Raw genomic sequence first — 18,937 nt, 5'->3', positions numbered from 1 at the left:
TAGAGGACAGCCCCGAGCCATACTTCGAGGGCTCTACCGGCACCTGCCCACCTTTCCCTCCAGGCTTTGGGAGAGAGCTCTTCATAGTTAGCCACGATAGCGTTGCTATCGCTGGAAAGACTAGTGTCCAGCGCCCTGACCCCCTCCTATTTCTCCGAGTGGACGGGACTCAGGAGACAGCCCCAGCTCTCTGTCACGCCCCATCCTCGGGCGCCCGGGCCATGCGCCCATCACTCACTGTGCCCCTATGAAATACTTACAACATGAAACACTTAGATGCAACATATGTTGAATACAGATGCAACATTTAAAACATATTGTTGCAACATATGTGTGAAACATATGAAATATCCAGATAAAACACTTGCAACATGTGTGTGAAAACATATACAACATCTAGATAAAACACTTGCAACATATGTATCAAACATATGCAACATCCAGATAAAACAATTGTTGTAACATACGTCTGAAAACAGATGAAATATTTTTTTCAAAATGATCGCAACATATCACTGAAAACACTTGCAAAAACATGCAACATGTGCAACATCCTGATCTACTTTTGCAACAATCATATGTACCAATTGCAACATACCTCTGAAACGTCTAAAATACTTGAAACATACATTTGCAACATAGGAGCGGGGAAGGCCAGGGCCGGTTAATTCCGGTCGTCGGGGTGGGATTCGATGGCAAGCGGCGGTGCACGGGTACCCTTGGCCCGGCCGGGGAAGACATGAGGCGGTGCCACGACACGTGCGCCCTAGAGGCCATGGTAGGGTCAGCGCGCAGCGCGCCTAACGTCGATGGGCGACGGACGGACGACGAGGGAGCGAGCGGTGCAGGTGACTAGAACGCAGGTGAGCAGCACGGGAAGCAAGGGTGCGCGGCGTGGCTGGCGATGGGTGGAAGGGCACAACGCGGTAGCCTACGAGCACGCGGTGAGGAAGGGGGTAGAAGGATGAGTGACCACGCTGCTTTGGGGTCAGCCGATAAGCATACGAGGAAGTAGGGATTTGTTTCTTTTTGTTTTGAAAGAGATAGGGCCCGCTCTTGTGGAGCTGCGTCTAGACGGAAGTCACGGTCGGATGCCCGTGTTGGGTCATTATCGCTTTTCGATTGCAGTTCGTCGAACGAGAGTGCTACAGTGCAGTGGTAACAAATGCGTGCCGGCGTAGGCTGTGCAGTACAGTGCATCGGACATGTAAAAAAATATAATTTTAGGTTTGAACTGAGTGAAACTTTTTAAAAATCATGAAAGTTTATATAAAATATTATTAATATTTACAATTCTAAATAAATATACTATAAGAAATATATTCCATAATTAATTTAATAGGGTATTCAATATTATAAATATTATTTGTAGATTGGATTAAATTTAAAATTGTCTTGTGTTTAGTTTACCCTATTAAAGTTTAGTCTCTATCATATCTGATGTTTGAACACTAATTTGTAGTATTAAACATAGACTAATTATAAAACTAATTGCAGAGATTGAGACTAATTTGCGAGACGAATCTATTAAGCTTAATTAGTCTATGATTTGACAATGTGGTGCTACAGTGAACATCTGCTAATATGGATTAATTAGCCTTAATATATTTGTCTCGCGAATTAGTCACGGCTTAATTAGTTTTATGATTAATATCCAAACACCCGATGTGACACGCAATGTAATACCCAATATGATACCTCTTAAACTTTAGTCCCCGAATCCAAACATTTAATTTTATCATTAGTATCCGAACACATGTTCGCTTGCTCGTAAACGATCATAAATTTACAGCCAGAAACAGTGTTTTTCTCTCACACCAAACCAGCCAACAGCAAATAATCCACGATCGTTTACGGCCTCCCGAACATGCTGACGCTGCACATTTTCTGGAAATTGTTTGCCCCCGGAGAGGGACGTGGTGCTTCACTGTTCAGCGCACGCACGTAGTACTAGTCCTCGCTCTGTTCACACACAGTACTGTTGAACACACCGTACTAGTCCTCGCTTCTTGACGGTTCAAACATAGTACTAGCCCTTGTGGAAGCAATGTGTTGAATTCGTTGCAACGACTGACTAAATAATTAATTAATTAAAGCAATCCGGTCCTATATTCTAACACATAACCATGGGGATCAGTATCGGCTACAGCAATCCGGTCATATTATAAAGGCTTAGGGCCCGTTCGTTTGCAGTTATTTTTGTCCGGAATAATTCTCGGTGAAGTCCGATGTATACAAATGAAATAAGGGATCCTAGCCGGAATGGTTCCCGGACGTGAATCCCCGGGAACCGAACAGGCCCTTAGTGGTTTACTCACCACATTTGCAAGCACAGATCTATCGAAGCAAGGATTAGCTAAGGCCCTAGCAATAACGTACAACTGCCTCCGTCTCCAAAATAACTCTCCTCATTCCCAGAGCAACTGCCTGCTCGAGGCCTTTCCAAGCAACCAGTTGCTTCAGCAAATTGTGCCAACATCAGAAAATTTGTCGTGCCTGCTCCTGCTGCCGCTGCCGCTGCCATATCAACATGATTTCTAATACTACAAATCTATCTAGTTTTTTTAATCCAAGGATAAAGGCCCCATCACAATTAAGCTGTTGTGTCCCTAGCTACTATTAACTTATTTTTGCTCGTTTTAACTAGCGAAGCAGAGCTGATTTACAACTGCAGCTGCTCTCGCTCTCAGACACTGTGCTGACAGCCAGCACATGCTGCTTTTACAAGCAGGTTGGTTGGTTCGTATCGTTGCTGGTTCGTGAAGAAGTACTGCTGGCTGGTTTGTGTGAGAAAAAAATACTGTTCCGGTTAGAAATTTACGATCGTTTACGATAAGCCACAGCCTGGCCACCACATGCATGCTGTTACTCGGAATGGGCCGTGATTTTGTTTTCGTAATTGTTTTCGAAATGAAATCGAGCACCGTAGCCTGTAGGAGCCGATCGATGGAGCCAATGCAAGGACGAAACTTCGCGGAAGCCGGCGTCGGCCCATTTCGGCAAAAAGCACTAGCAACGTGCCTTACCCTAGCAGGTTGCCAAATGTGTGAAATGTCGCTCTCAGGCATCATGTCATGCATCACACACAGCGACGATCTTGCTAGCCCTGCTCCAGCACCATCTGCACTCTCCAGTACTTTCAGAGATTCCAGTACACACATCAGAGGGAGGAAACGGATTCGATCCGCGTAAAACTGTGACACCAAATTACTAATAAACCGCACACTAGTACTAATTAAGATCGCTACCTTTAATTTTGCTTGATAAAGTTCTCCTACATGGCTATGGCTACATAATAAAAATGAGAGAATTTCTAGGCACGCACAACAGACAGTAGTATCGTACCTTCCCCTTCCAAGTTTAGAAGAAAAAAGAGAAGAGAACGAAGAGCCCCTTCCAAATGAATACCAGTAGTCCAGTACATTGCCTACCACTACCAAGTACCAGCTGACGCTTGTATACACAGTAGGCTCCAACAACCCCTACATGCAATGCAAGCGACAGCACGCAATCCGCATTAGATCCTGATGAAATGGACTCCATTAGTTTGCCGCATCAAATCAAATCGCTGGACCCGCGCCTCCACACGCCGCCCCGCTCGTCGTCGGCTTGCCGTTGCCGCGCCCACGCATGCGACGCTGCGTTGGCCGTTGCTGCCCCACACCGGTCGCCACCGGCCGGCGCGTGCAACTGCGGCCTCGTGCCAGCCGTGGCGCTCCGCGCCGCGTGCGCCAGCCGCCACCTGCGCGTTTTGCCGTGACCCGCTCTGGCCACGCCGCCTCCGGCTGGGACAATGTCGAGGAGAGGAAGACGACGGCGCGCGGGGGAAGGACCCAGTGACAAGCGGACACAGATCCGGTGACTTGCCTCAAGCAAGTCACGTTGTAACTTACCCTATCACATCCACCGTGTATGGGCAATCCAAGGGCTGCCAGCGATTTCATCTAGAATTTGGCTCTTCACCCGTGAAAGACAGGCCACACGAGAGTACTCCCACGCCGAGCCGCCACCGCCCTCATGCGTCGCCCGTAGGAGACCAATCCTCGTCGTCCTCCATGCCGGCAGCCCGCTCGTCGCGCCGCCCTCAATTCCAGCTGCGCATGCTCACCGCCTGGTCACGAGCTTGCCATGTCGCCCTTCACGATGGTCACGAGCTCGCTCTCCACGCCGCCCTCCATGCCGGTAGCAAAACGCGGCAGTCTTGGTACCAAAGAAGTTGTGCCACCATTCCAAATGCGATCGTCGCCCAGTGTCCCATCGGTTGCCGCTGGGCGCCACCGTCGCGCGCTCTAGCGCTCCAGCCCAAACGCGGCATGCAGCATCGCGCAGAACTCCGCCATGAAGTAGCCGAGCATCATGGACGCGTCCACCGCGCAGAACTCCGTGGATTGAAGCACCGGCGAGCACCCGCGGCCGTTCCACCAAGATGGTGTCGTACGCGGTGATGAAGCACTCCTCCGCTGCGTCGTGCGCCGACACCAGCAGCGCACGGACAGAGCGGCGCCACCATGTCCCGGCGCCATGCGCGGCCACAGGCGTGGCCAGGGAGCAGTGCAGTGGCTTGCCAAGCGGTGGAGTTGGCTGAGCGGCGGCCCAGAGCGACGTTGTCGTGCCCCTTACCAAGCCTCCACAAGAGGAGCAAGGAGATCACTGTTTGATCCATAGAATCGATCTAGAGTAGAACCGAGGGACTTCTAGGTAACCAGTTAATCTAAATAAGCCCTAGTACATCTAGACCGAGAGGTGGAGACAGAGAGATAAAGAGAGAGGTGTTGGTGTTGAACCTGAGCCCTCGGAGGGAGTCGCGGATGAACCGGAGCCGGCCATCTCAGGTTCGGTGATGAAGGTCTGCGCACGGGCAGCGACGGGTGTAGTAGAGGTGGCACAGACGTCGATGCATTGCAGACGGACGGTGTGGCAATGACGACGGCGAAGTCAGTGGAGCTTCCCGTCGCTGGCTGCGCGCCCTCTCAGATCGGTCTAGGGTTTGTCGGTGGGGTTTGCGGCTCACGGTGAACCTCGTACCTCGAGCCACCGGCCCCCACCACTTTATATAGCGTAGTGCGACGGGGCCCACCAACCATGTAGGGTTGGGCGTCCCCGATCAGGACGCGTGACCAAGGCCCAATAGGCCGTTGGGCTTATTGGCTGAGAGGTAAATCTAACATTCTCCCCCTTGATCTCACACTATTACTTTTATCTTTAAACTTTAAACTTCAATCCTTTTATCCTTACTCATTTCTTCACAGATGATGCATAGAGCATGTTTCATTGTCACGGTCAATCGTCGATAGATTTAACAGCTACAATGCACGTCTCTGATCTGAAATAGTTACTTTAACTTTTGGGCCCTTTATAGTCCAGGAATCATAGGCTTTCCCTTAAACCCATGCCGGCTACATGTTCTCTGAACACGTTAGGTGGTAAGCCTTTTGTAAGCGGATCCGCGAGCATCTTTTCGGTACTTATATGCTCAAGACTTATCATTTGATCCCGAACTTTATCCTTCACAACATAATACTTTATATCAATGTGTTTGGCAGCACCACTTGACTTATTGTTGTGAGCATACTGTACTGCTGGATTATTATCGCAGTATAACTTCAGTGGTCTATTGATGTCGTCAACCACCTTTAAACCGGGTATGAATTTCTTTAGCCAGTTCACCTGCCCCGTTGCCTCATAACACGCTACAAACTTGGCATACATTGTGGACGATGTAGTGACGGTTTGCTTTGAGCTTTTCCATGAAATAGCTTTCCCTGCGAGAGTGAATACATATCCAGACGTGGATTTTTTATTATCTCCCGCATAATCAGAATCTGAATATCCCACTATATGGAGTGAATCAGATCTTCTATACGTCATCATGAGGCCTTTCGTTCCTTGTAAATAACGCAAGACTTTCTTTACCAATTTCCAGTGTTCTATTCCAGGATTGCTCTGGAATCTGCCAAGTAACCCGGTAACAAATGCCAAGTCAGGGCGCGTGCATACTTGAGCATTTTGTAAGCTTCCGACAGCTGAAGCATATGGAACCACTTTCATTTGATCGATCTCATATTGGTTCCTGGGGCATTAAAAATCCCCATATCTATCGCCCTTGACTATAGGAGCAGGTGAAGGACTATATTTGTGCATACTGAATTTCTTTAAGACTTTTTCTATGTATGCTTTTTGTGACAGTCCTAATACCCCTTTACTTCTATCTCGGCGAATCTCGATCCCTAGAACGAACGAAGCTTCACCAAGATCTTTCATATCAAATTTTAAGGATAAAAACTTCTTTGTTTCCAGTAGTAGACTGACATCACTACTAGCAAGTAAGATATCATCCACATACAGGACAAGGAAGATAAATTTCCCATTCTTAAACTTTGCGTAGACACAATTGTCCTCAACATTATCTTTAAATCCAAAATTCTTTATTGTCTGATCAAACTTCAAGTACCACTGTCTTAAAGCTTGTTTTAATCCATAAATGGATTTCTTTAGGCGGCATCCCAAACGTTCTTTTCCTTCCATGACAAAACCTTTCGGTTGTGCCATGTAAACATTTTCCTCTAAGTTTCCATTGAGAAATATCGTCTTTACATCCATCTGATGTAATTCTAAATCGTAATGTGCCACTAATGCCATTATGATTCTGAAGGAATCCTTACATAAGACTGGAGAAAAGGTCTCATTGTAATCAATCCCTTCTCTTTGTGTAAAGCCTTTTGCCACAAGTCGGGCTTTATATCTCTCTATATTCCCTTGAGAGTTAAGTTTTGTTTTGTAGACCCATTTACAGCCTACTGTTTTGGCTCCTTTAGGAATTATCTCCAAATCTCAAACTTTATTTGCATTCATTGATCTCATTTCATCTTCCATGGCCTTAAGCCACTTTGATGAATGATCACTTTTCATGGCTTCTTCAAATGAGGTGGGATCATCCTCCATTTGAAATTCTTCAGTGTTGTACACTTCATAATCAGCAGGAATAGCTGATTTTCTAACTCTTTGAGACCTTCTAGGGGCCTCCTTATTTGGCACATTTTCTGTTTGAGGCTGTTATTGCTCCCCCTCATGTGTGGCAATAGGTTCTATAGGATCCTGAGGCACAGGTTCCTCATCATCATTCATTGTTGCCACAAGCGGGATAACAACAGGTGTTGGCACCACAGTGTCTTGTACTGTCGGTGCAGCAACAGCAGGTAGTGAGAAAAATGACTCATGAATGATCGGAGTGGGTGCATACACCCGCTTCTCTTCAAGGTCAATTTCTCAAGCTACCATGCTCCCTCTAATCATTTCATCCTCTAGGAAGACAGCGTGTCTCATTTCCACAAACTTTGTATGTCTGTTAGGATAGTAGAAACGAAAACCTTTTGACTTTTCTGGGTAGCCAATGAAATGGCAACTCACTGTTTTGGGATCTAGCTTCTCAATGTTTGGGTTAAAAACTTTAGCCTCAGCAGGGCTCCCCCACACACGCAAGTGGTTAAGTGAGGGTACTCTTCCTGTCCACAACTCATATGGTGTTTTAGGCACCGACTTACTTGGTACTCTATTGAGAATATGAATGGCGGTTTTTAACGCCTCCATCCATAGACTCATCGGTAAAGTGGAGTAACTTATCATACTACGCACCATATCCATCAGGGTACGGTTATGCCTTTCAGCTACTCCATTCTGCTGAGGTTCGCCCGGTGTTGAATACTGGGCGACTATACCATTCTCCTGTAAGAACCTTGCAAAAGGCCCAGGAACTTGTCCATATGGGGTATGTCGACCGTAGTACTCTCCCCCACGGTCAGACCTGACTATCTTAATCTTTAAATCATGCTGATTTTCAACTTCTACTTTAAATATTTTGAATTTATCTAACGCTTCTGTTCTTTCTTTAATTGGATAAATATAGCCAAAATGAGAGTAATCGTCTGTGAATGTTATGAATGAATCATAACCATCCACACTTTTCACAGGAAAAGGACCACATATGTCTGTGTGAATAATCTATAGAATTCCTGCACTTCGTTTGGCATCTTTCTTAATTTTCTTTACATACTTTCCTTTTATGCAATCTCTACATTGTTCTAAATCTGAGAGCTCTAATGGAGGAAGAATATCATTCTTAACTAGTCTTTCTATTCTCCCTCGAAATATGGCCTAAACGACAGTGTCATAATTTCGACAACGCATCGTGAGCTCTCTTTCGTTTCCTGTTTGCATTGTTCGATGAGGATACATTCTCATTCACATCACATACGGAATTCACATTTTCACGAAGTGATAACAAATAAAGCTCGTCTTGTCAGAAGGTAAGACCAATACATCTATTATTAAACAATATCTGACATTTGCTATTTCCAAAATGGCAATCATAACCATCATGGTCCAACTTTGATACACTAATCAAGTTTCTTTGCAAAGAAGGTACATAAAGAACATCTCTAAGAAAAAGTATGAAGCCATCAGCAAGCTCTAGCGGAAGATCGCCAACGGCCTCAACATCTGTTTGTACTCCATTTGCGACTTTAATGAAACTTTCGCTTCTTTGCAAAGTTCTCATCGAACGGAATCCCTGTAATGAATTAGCAACATGAATAGTTGCACCTGAATCAATCCACCAAGTAGATTTTGAAAACTTTACATACAAGGATTCATTTACGAACGTAATAATGTTCTCACATTTATTTTTCATAATCATCTTTAGGAAATCGGGACAATTCTTCTTATAATGTCCCGTCTTCTTACAGTAGAGACACTGGTCTTTATCCACTAGGAATTGCTTGTTCTGAGACTGTTGCATGGGACCCTTTCCAGATGACTTGGAGGAAGAGCTGTTATTATAGTTCTTTTTCTTATCTTTTAGGTAGTTGACAGTACCACCCTGTGAAACTTTTATTCTTTCCTCCTCCTGCACACACATGGCTATGAGCTTTTCTAAATCCCATTTTTCAGGTTGTATGTTGTAATTAACAACAAAGGTGTCAAATTCTTTGGGCAAAGAAGCAAAAATCAAATAAATAAGAAACTCATCCTTGAGTGCCAAATCCATTGGTTTGAGCTTAGATGCCAGATTGCTCATTCTCAGTATGTGCTCTCTAATGCTACTGCCGCCACCAGAGTACCTTTCTGTAACCAGCTGCTTGATCAGTTGGGTTGCATATGTCTTTGAAGAGCCAGTGAACTGACTCTTTATTCTTTCTAGGTACTCTGTGACCGTGTCACAGTCTGGAATTGAGCCCACTATTGTAGGCTCAATTGTATTTTTTATCACAGCCAAACATTTCTTATTAGTTGTGACCCACTTTCTATATTCAAGGTCAAAAGACATCTTTACGGGAGCAAAGTCCCGCTCTCTGTTCTGCCATGCAGCATCAGTCTCATCTGTCTCCCTCACCGGTGTCACAGGTTCTTTAGGACACGGTGTGGTGACTACCCAGTCCACCTCAGCCAATATGAAGGCCAAGTCTATCTGTTTCTTCCATTCAATGTAGTTATCCCCTTTTAAAGTAGGGATCTCTTTGATACAACTCATCAAATTGTATCCTCCTGAAAACACAATTCAAATAGTGTGAGAACACAAATAATAACAACAATTGCATGCCTTAGTTCAACGTTGGTCAAAATTAAAATATACAATTGTTTTATACATTAAATCTACATCACCATTGGGCAGAAATAGAAATAATGCATAACAAAAAACCATAATAACATCAACATTATAATATTGCTATTAATCAACGTTGGTCAGAATAATAACAACATTATAATAACTGTAAAATTATCTATGTTTCAAAATTAAATTCTTCCGTTGGTTCGAATTTAATAATGAAAGCAACAATTTTTAAGTATGCAGCGGAAACTTTAATAAATCTTTTAATTCTATTTTCCAGAAACTGTTACAACACTTTACTATTCTCTGAACAAAATTGACGTTAGATCAAAATTGTACAGATTTCAACATCAAAATTCAATTCGAATTTATCAAATATGAATCAAATCAGTTTCTGGAAAAAATAAAATGAATTCAATTTCACTGTGTTTGGCAATTTCGGCCCATAGTAGCGCAACCGGCCCACGACCCACTCCTTCTCGCGCGCTCAGGCCGCACCCAGGCCGCAACCTGGGCCTAGGCCGGCAAAGTCCCGCGCGTCCGCACGCCCGCCTGGGCCGCGACACTAGCCCATATGATCTGAGCCGTCTGTTCAGATCCGACGGCCGAGCGGTGAATTCGGACGATTAAAACCAGCCGCGGCCGCCCCGATCCGAAACCCTAGTTTCATTCTCATTCGCTCTCTCTCTCTCTCTTCGCCTCACAACTCTCTCTTCTCTCCTCAGTACCGCAGCACCGAGTGACGAGCTTCGACGGTGAGAGAGAGCAGCGAGCCCCGGCGCCGTCGCGGGCCCCCTTGCCGGCGTGCGCGCTCCCCAGCGGGTGGGCGCGCCGCCGTCGAGCAGCCTGGCTGCGGCGCCCCTGTGGCCTGTTCCGGCGAGAAGTACCCCGAGCCGGCCTTTCCTTTCCCCGCGCGCCGGCGTGACTGCAGTTCCGCGCAACGGCGAGGTAGGCCACCCCCTTCCCTTTCTTCCCCTTTCTTTTGATTCGTTTGTTCGGATTTCATCCGATTTGCCGATTAGGGTTAGGGTTAGGGTTTGGGATGGCCACTGTTTTTCTTTTTCCCCGATTTGATTTCTTCTCGGGTTTGAAGTTCGGTTTCCAGTTGAAACCTTGTTATCATCTCTGTCCCAAAACCCGATCTAGGGTTTGGATGTATCTTTTCTTTTCTTTTCCCGAACCCGATCTAGAGTTAGGGTTAGATTTTCTTTCATCCGAACCTTCATCTAACCTCGATCCGAGGTTAGGGTTCAACCGAACCCTTTGTCGGTTGAAGCCCCTTTCTACATTCTAGATCCGCACTGGATTTCTATTTGTTAAGCCAGATCTATACCTAAACCGTGGCTTTGATACCAATGTTTGATCCATAGAATCGATCTAGAGTAGAACCGAGGGACTTCTAGGTAACCAGTTAATCTAGATAAGCCCTAGTACATCTAGACCGAGAGGTGGAGACAGAGAGATAAAGAGAGAGGTGTTGGTGTTGAACCTGAGCCCTCGGAGGAAGTCGTGGATGAACTGGAGCCGGCCATCTCAGGTTCGGTGATGAAGGTCTACGCACGGGCAGTGACGGGTGGAGTAGAGGTGGCACATACGTCGATGCAGTGTAGACGGACGGTGTGGCAGTGACGACGGCGAAGTCAGTGGAGCTTCCCGTCGCTGGCTGCGCGCCCTCTCAGATCGGTCTAGGGTTTGTCGGTGGGGTTTGCGGCTCACGGTGAACCTCGTACCTCGAGCCGCCGGCCCCACCACTTTATATAGCGCAGTGCGACGGGACCCACCAACCATGTAGGGTTGGGCGCCCCCGATCAGGGCGCGTGACCAAGGCCCAATAGGCCATTGGGCTTATTGACTCAGAGATCAATCTAACGATCACAAGGGCAAGGAGGAGCAGCGGAGTGACGCCGCGTCCATGGCTGCTGGACAGGATGCTGTGAACCCGACGGTGGAGAGTGCAAATGCGGTGGCCGACTTTCGCCGTGCAAAGCAGTGTCTTCACGGCCAAAAGCGCAAGAGGCCAAATCCCAGGGTGAAACGGCTGCAGCCTTTTGATCTGGCTTGGACGGTGGATGCGGCACAGCAAGTTACGCCGTGACTTACCCAAGGTAAGTTGCTGAATCTGCGTCCGTGACAAGCTAGCGTGGACTCTTGGCTCTTCTTGGCTGAGATTGGCCAGCTGTTGGGCGTGTGCGGCTTGGAGTTTTGCAGGGCCACGGACCCACGGTTCGATGGAAAATGGACGGTATTAATCCGTGACTACAGAAAGAAGTTGACAAGCGTGTGACTGCAGAGGATCTAATTCCGTGTCGAAGACCACGTACACCATGCTGATGTACTGCTCCACTAGTTAGAGCAAGGCCAATGGATACGTCCGCTCGCCGGTTACAAGAAGCTCCAGGTTACCCGAGCTGTCGAGCAGTGGTGGCGGATCCCACCGATCTTTAATGCTTCGCTGCGACGTGGAAGAACTGGAGTAGGGGAGCGGCAGCCACAGTGCATTTTGCCCGCTTTTTACCGGCATCTCGCTAGTCGCCGGCTTTCTTCTCTCCTGCTTTCTCTCTCTCCCACGTCGAATTTCGTCAGCTCTTCGTCACTTATAATACTTGCTCTTAGCGTTGTATGCGGTGGATCCGTGGATGTGCATACCTTGCCTCGCTGCCACCATCCACTACTCGTGCACACGCTCTCCGACCGCACTCGCTCCGCTCGAGCAGGGGCCAACTCCTCACAAGATGGAGGTAGCGGGGGGCGCGGGCCGCGCGCAACTCAACTTGGCCCACAAGGGGCAGACACATAGCTCCATTGCCACTCGTCGATTTGGAGAGATGCGGCTCCATGGGCAGACGCACACCTCCATGGCTTGCAGGGGCAGATGCACACATCCCGGGAAGAGAGCTGTGGTCCTATGGTGGGGATCGATTTGAGAGTGAGACAAGAGGGGCAGTTGTGGCTGCCCAGTGGGATGTTTTGACGCCATTAGAATCATTAGAATTGATAGACAGAAGGGTCTCTTAATTGTCACTCTATATTAGGTATTTCTGTCTACCCTTCGTCCAAATGATAACATACAAGATTATTTTGCCTTTTTAAATAAAAGTTGACAAAAAAAATCACAATTTTGCCATTGGGATTGGGGCTGCTTTTTTTTTACCCCTAGCCTTAGTGAAATTAACCGGATCTGTTATGTTCATTTTGGTATTTGAGTGCTTGTAATGGATTAGAAAATGTAAACTCTAGTGGAGTATAACGGAAATGGTGTATAGGGGAATAAAAATTATAAACTAATGACAACAAAGGAAACCAATAAATTTAGATGGCAATAAAAGGTTTTTTTTAATACAACCAACATGTATTACTTTCAAACAAAAATGTACATAAAACATGAGAACACACTAGAAGGGTATAGAAGGAACGGCTGTCCAGACCTGCTTACACTCAAGAACCTAGACAAAAAGAAAGAAAGAAATTGAAGTAAGTCCTTGGAATCTTCTGTACTACCTGAAGATGTTGCCTTTGGTTCTTCTCTCCGCCATCGCAGATGCTACCACCGAAGAAAAGAGAAATTGACAAGAACCCCAAGGTGGAAGCATCATCGCACGAAGGCTTTGAAAGCGAGCCGCAGTAGAGTCCTATCCCGGAGGATTGGAACAAGGCAACCAACATAAAACATCGGTTCGGGGCACACACCAAGCTTCCCTGACCATGAACATGTGCGCCAAAGCATAGGTCTATCCCCGCAAAACCTCGAACCCCAGTCATCCCTCTGCTCTCCATTACCGGCATTGCACCATACACTACCTTAGATCTGCCAGTTCAAAAACCCTCTTCACTGCCGGATTTTGAACCGACAGTGGCATATCGGCAGTGATGGAGGGTTGACATCATTGCTGGTTCTTATAAACCGACACTGATGTGAAACCGACAGTGATGTAGGAAGCCAAAAAATGCACTGAAAAAATAAGAATTTTTTTTAATACCAAGAGAGGTCTCATCAGGCGGTCACAAGTTACGCAATTTTTCGCGCAAAAAACGCACGTTTCGCGGCCACTGGTGCTTGAACCCCTGACCTCCTTTTTTTTGCATCTTTAGCCCCTAACCACTCCACCTACAAGCTGTTTGTGTCCAAATGAGATTTTCCTCCTAGTCATTTTATGTTCATCTAAATTTAAAAGGAGTATTTGAGACCATAAACGAATTCAAATGAGAAAGTTGTTAACTACAAAGTTTTATAACTTTTCGAGATCTACAACTTTTATTTTGGTAGTTTATCTATCCGAGGTCATTTACAAAATTTGAATTTTAAATTTTAGAAATTCAAACGCAGTTTTCTTGACAAGATTATTTCAAATCAAAAGGTTTTCAACTACAAAGTTGTATAACTTTTTGAGATCTACAACTTTTATTTTGGGCGTTTCTCCATCCGAGGTCGTTTGAAAAATTCAAAATTTAAATTTTAGAAATCAAACGTAATTTTCTATAGATAGATGATTTTAAATGAAAATATTTGGACATCCAAACGATCTCAAATTAAAAAAGTTTGAACTACAAAGTTGTAGATCTCGTCGAGTACTATAACTTTTATATAAAGTTTGTCTTCATCGGACATGATATGAGAAATTTATGAAGTTTTCTTGCAGCATATCACTGTCGGTTCAAGCCACGAACAGACAGTGATAGTATCAGTGTCGGTTTTTGGCTAAAACCACCAGTGATGACCCAATATCACTTCTGATTCTTGGCTAAAACCGACAGTGATATGAACCAACCGTGAAGACCCGAATATCAGTGTCGGTTGGGCTATCAGTGTCCTATTACTGCCAGTTTTAGCCAAAAACCGACAGTGATGGGCTATCATTGTCGGTTTCTCAAAATCCGGCAGTGATGAGGCCGACAGTGATGTCCAATTCTGTAGTAGTGATACCTAGTTGAAGTGCATAGCATGAACTTCCTAAAAAGGCAGTGATGAGGCCGACAGTGATGTCCAATTCTGTAGTAGTGATACCTAGTTGAAGTGCATAGCGCGGACTTCCTAAAAAGGGACCACTAAGATCCGGAAGAGAACCATCATCAGTGTAGACTCTAGCAGCCTGTTCGGTTGGCTGGTTCATATCGTCGCTGGTTCATGAAGAAGTACTGTTGGCTAGTTTGTGTGAGAGAAAAATACTATTTCGATTGAAAATTTACGATCGTTTACGACAGGCCACAGCCAAACGAACAGGCTGTAGATCTAGTGGACACCACCTTGGGAAGCAGCTTGTCGGTGTTGGATGACGAGACGGAGGTGGTGACAAAGGGACTTATTCCGAAGCTGCATTGCTACCACCACCCTAGACACCAAAACTAGAACTAGGACCTAGGTGGTGTTGAGAACGAGCTCTGGCTCGGTTGGCAGGCGGTGCAGGTGAGCATGCTGCCCGGCCACGTTCGAAGCCTGGCTTCGACGCCGGCGTCTCACCCGGAAACAGTAGTTCCCTGAATAATTTCAGTTGCCTCTCGCGCAGACGTGCCACAATGGTTAAGTGACGTGCCCGCCACGCTCGGAGTCTATTGATCTTCGAGTACCTCTCAGCTGCGTTCGTTGTCTAGGTATAGTTGTAGGTTTGTTCGTATACCGTGTGTGTGAGGTGTGCGTATGTGTGGTGGTGTGTGTCTGTATCCGAACAGATTCTACAGCTGTACTTAAGATAAGAGGCAAAAAAAAAAGGACCTAGGTGGTGTTTAGTTCCCAAAATTTTGCAAAATTTTTCAAGATTCCCCGTCACATCGAATCTTTGGACGCATGCATGAAGCATTAAATATAAATAAAAAATAAAACTAATTACACAGTTTAGACGAAATTCACGAGACGAATCTTTTAAGCCTAATTAGACTATGATTGGACACTAATTGCCAAATAACAACGAAAGTGCTACAGTACCATTTCCCAAATAATTTCGCCAACTAAACAAGGCCCTAATCTACCAGCACACTAGGGATCTACGCTCTGTCCCTCCTCTCGATGGCACAAAGGCCATCGGAGGCAAGGAAGACCACGGATCCTGGCACGGAAATAGAGGACCCCTCGGTTTGCTTTTTCGTTGGCTGAGGAGTTGGAGAGGAAGGGATAAGTGGCAATAGCGGGACCGGTATAGCTTTAGATGGCATTGAAGGAATTTTCTTGAGAATAAATAATAAGGCAGCACGCTAGATTTCATAAGCACTACCGGGTTAAAATCCTAGCTAGGTGATAAAAAGAAAAAAAAATATGTGTTTCGAGGACTCAAACCTAGAACCTCAATGTTCGCATTCTCCCGAACGTCCATACCAGTTGGAACCTCAATGTTCACATTCTCCCCAACGTCCAAACCAGCTGAACTACATGACACTTGTGACAATACAAGTAATGTTCTTTTAACTACACAATTTTAAATCTTATATTGTATATTTGATACTCTAAATAATCTCAAATGAAAAAGTTATTTACTGTAAAGTTGTAGATCTCGTCAAGTGCTACAACTTCGATGTTGGCTTTGTCTTTTTTCGACATTGTTAACATCTCAAATCCGATCTGTTTATACATGTAAATCATCTGAAATTATAAAATTATCAACTACAAAGTTTTAGATGTCTTTGAAGTCTGTGATTTTGATATAAAGTTTATCTTAATCTGACCTCATATAAAAAGTTATGATTTTTTTAAATAGACTATCACTGGCGGTTTGTGGCTCAACCAACATTGATAGTACCTTGTCTATCACTGCTCGTTGAATCCACGAACCGATACTCCACCTATCGATCTCGGTTCTGCTATCACTACCAGTTGAAGCTATTAACCGACTGCTGGTTCTAAAGCAACCAATAGTGATAGTTCGGTAGTGATCGCCTGTTCTAGCGTAGTGAGGGTACATGTGTCTTTTTTATTCTTCACCATTTTCTCTTGCCTTTAAATTCAGAGATTTTTGAATGCTTTTGTGGACATAAGAGAACTCCCTCCGTCATAAATATTTGACGTTTCAGATTTGGACACGGGAATTTAGAAAGAGTGAAGGTGTGGTGCATAAAAAACAAGGAGAGATAGAGAGAGATAGAAATAGAGACCTATTAGAAAAAGAAAAGTGCATATTGGAAGAAGAAAAGTGTCCATTGGGAAGTAAAAATGACAACCAGTATTTTAAAACAAAATTTAAATAATAATCTCAACTATTTTGGAACAGATGGCGTACTTATTTTACAGTAGAGTACACACAACACCACAAGGATGCTACTTAGGGCCTGTCTGGAACAACTCCAAGTCTGCAAAATCAGATCTACAGCACCAGATCCACCTTAGAGCAGCTCTAACTTGGATTTGAGATCCACTATTCCTGAGAAAAGTGTTTGGGAGAGCTCCACAATGGATTTGTTGGTGAAAGGATCAAGATGCCCAAGAGGGGAGGGGGAGAATTGGGCTAATTCTAAAATTCTTTGCAATAATTAAACCCTACGGTTAGCCCACTTCACCTCTTGTGCCTAGAAAGTGTTTCTATTGTTCTATCGCACAAAAGTTTAGCAACATATGTTCCAATCCTACTCTAGCATGGCAATTCTATGAATGTAAAGACAAGAATTGAATTGCTCAAAGTAAATGTTCAAAGTAAAGAGAGAAGGAGGAACGTGGCGATGTTTTGCCGAGGTATCGGAGAGTCACCACTCCCCACTAGTCCTCGTTGGAGCACCCGCGCAAGGGTGTAGCTCTCCCTTGATCCGTGCAAGGATCAAGTGCTCTCTACGTGTTGATTCTTCAACACTCGGTTGCGGTGAATCACCTACAACCGCTCACAACTTGAGTTGGGTCATCCACAAGCTCCACCGGATGATCACCAAGCTCCCAATCACCACCAAGCCGTCTAGGTGATGGCGATCACCAAGAGTAACAAGCACGAACTCTCACTTGACCACAACAAGCCTAATGAGAAGGGTGGATGCACACTTTGCTACTCTTATTTTCACTAATGAGGCCTCTCACTTGGATTCTCAAATCTCAATCACCTCACTAGGACCTTGCTCTTCTTGGTACTCTCAAGGGTGTTTCTCAGCTATTGGAATGAGCAAAAGTGATCCCTTGAGTGAATAGAGGAAGTATTTATAACCCCCCATTCAAAACAAACAGTTATGTGCCTCTACGGGGTGACCGGATGCTCCGGTCAAGGTGACCGGATGCTTCGGTCAGTTCTCTCGCCTCTGTGCAGTTTAAGTTGTGACCGAACACTGGCCAGCGTCCGGTCAGCATTGACTGGACACGTCCGGTCACGAAAACTGCTCTCTAGAACCTTACTGATGTTGATCGGACTCTAGCACCCAGTGTCCGATCACTTTGCTGCTCAGTGTCCGGTTAGTAGCCGAAACCTCACCAGCATCCGGTCAGCACTGACTGGACATGTCCGATCAGGATTCTCCCTCTCTGGAAACTTACTGGAGTCGATTGAACGCTGGCACCCAACGTCCGGTCACTCACATCTCAGCGTCCGGTCACATCCAGATGACTTCATCTTGATCAAATGAACTGACTGGACTCTACGCCAGCGTTCGATCACAACAAAACCAGCGTCCGATCAGCATTTGACCCTCCATTCACTTCCAACTCGTAATCATATGTGAATGAAGTTTGCTCCAATTGATCTAAGGGCTTTTTAGGAGTTATCTAGTGCTGGATTTGACAAGTGTGCATCACACCTAACCCACTAGACTCACCTAGGTTAAGCTACCCATCCATACCCCCCTTAATAGTACGGCCAAAGGAAAAACAAAGTCCTAAACTACTCTAAGTGTCTCTTTAACACCAAACGACTCTTAGAACTAGTCCATCCTTAACCTTGTCATCCATCCTTTGAAAACCGAAATGATTTCCATCATAGAGGCATGACAATCATGATTGCCCAATCAATTGCCATTACCGTGACCTAACTTAATTGCATCTGCAAAACACACGTTAGTCACAATAATCTCGTATTGTCATTAATCACCAAAACCCAACTAGGGGCCTAGATGCTTTTAATCTCCCCCTTTTTGGTGATTGATGACAATACAACCTCGAGTATGTAAAAGAGATGAGGCTTTCAATATGCTTGGTTCATATAAGCTTTTAACAATAAGAACAAATGAGTTAGGCAAGCTTATATGACCCAAGCCAACATGATGTACTCAATAGATGTGAGATAAGCATGAGTACAAGTAATAAAACTCATTTGCATCGGAGTATAACACGGAAGCAAAACAAATGAGCACAACCAAGTGATATGACATATAAAAAAATCAAGTAGAGAGCACACATGTCACATATCACATAAATATCATGATCACGTAGATATCACTATC

General features: G+C 45.2%; 1 protein-coding gene across 1 annotated transcript; it reads right to left on the bottom strand.

Annotated features, from left to right (window-relative positions):
* Window positions 1-8,614: 8,614 nt before the first annotated feature.
* LOC136536663 (uncharacterized) lies at window positions 8,615-11,136 on the bottom strand (the record flags this gene model as incomplete). The annotated part of the gene is made up of 2 exons (XM_066528879.1): window positions 11,094-11,136; window positions 8,615-9,540 (listed from the first exon to the last, which is right to left on the bottom strand). Coding segments are annotated over exons 1-2 (969 nt in total), but the record flags the coding sequence as incomplete, so codon positions are not given.
* Window positions 11,137-18,937: the final 7,801 nt, after the last annotated feature.

Source organism: Miscanthus floridulus, chromosome 2 (genome assembly GCF_019320115.1).
Source record: "Miscanthus floridulus cultivar M001 chromosome 2, ASM1932011v1, whole genome shotgun sequence".
NCBI lineage: Eukaryota > Viridiplantae > Streptophyta > Magnoliopsida > Poales > Poaceae > Miscanthus > Miscanthus floridulus.
Note: the sequence above shows the minus strand (reverse complement) of the source record. Positions and strands in the feature narration are given on the sequence as shown.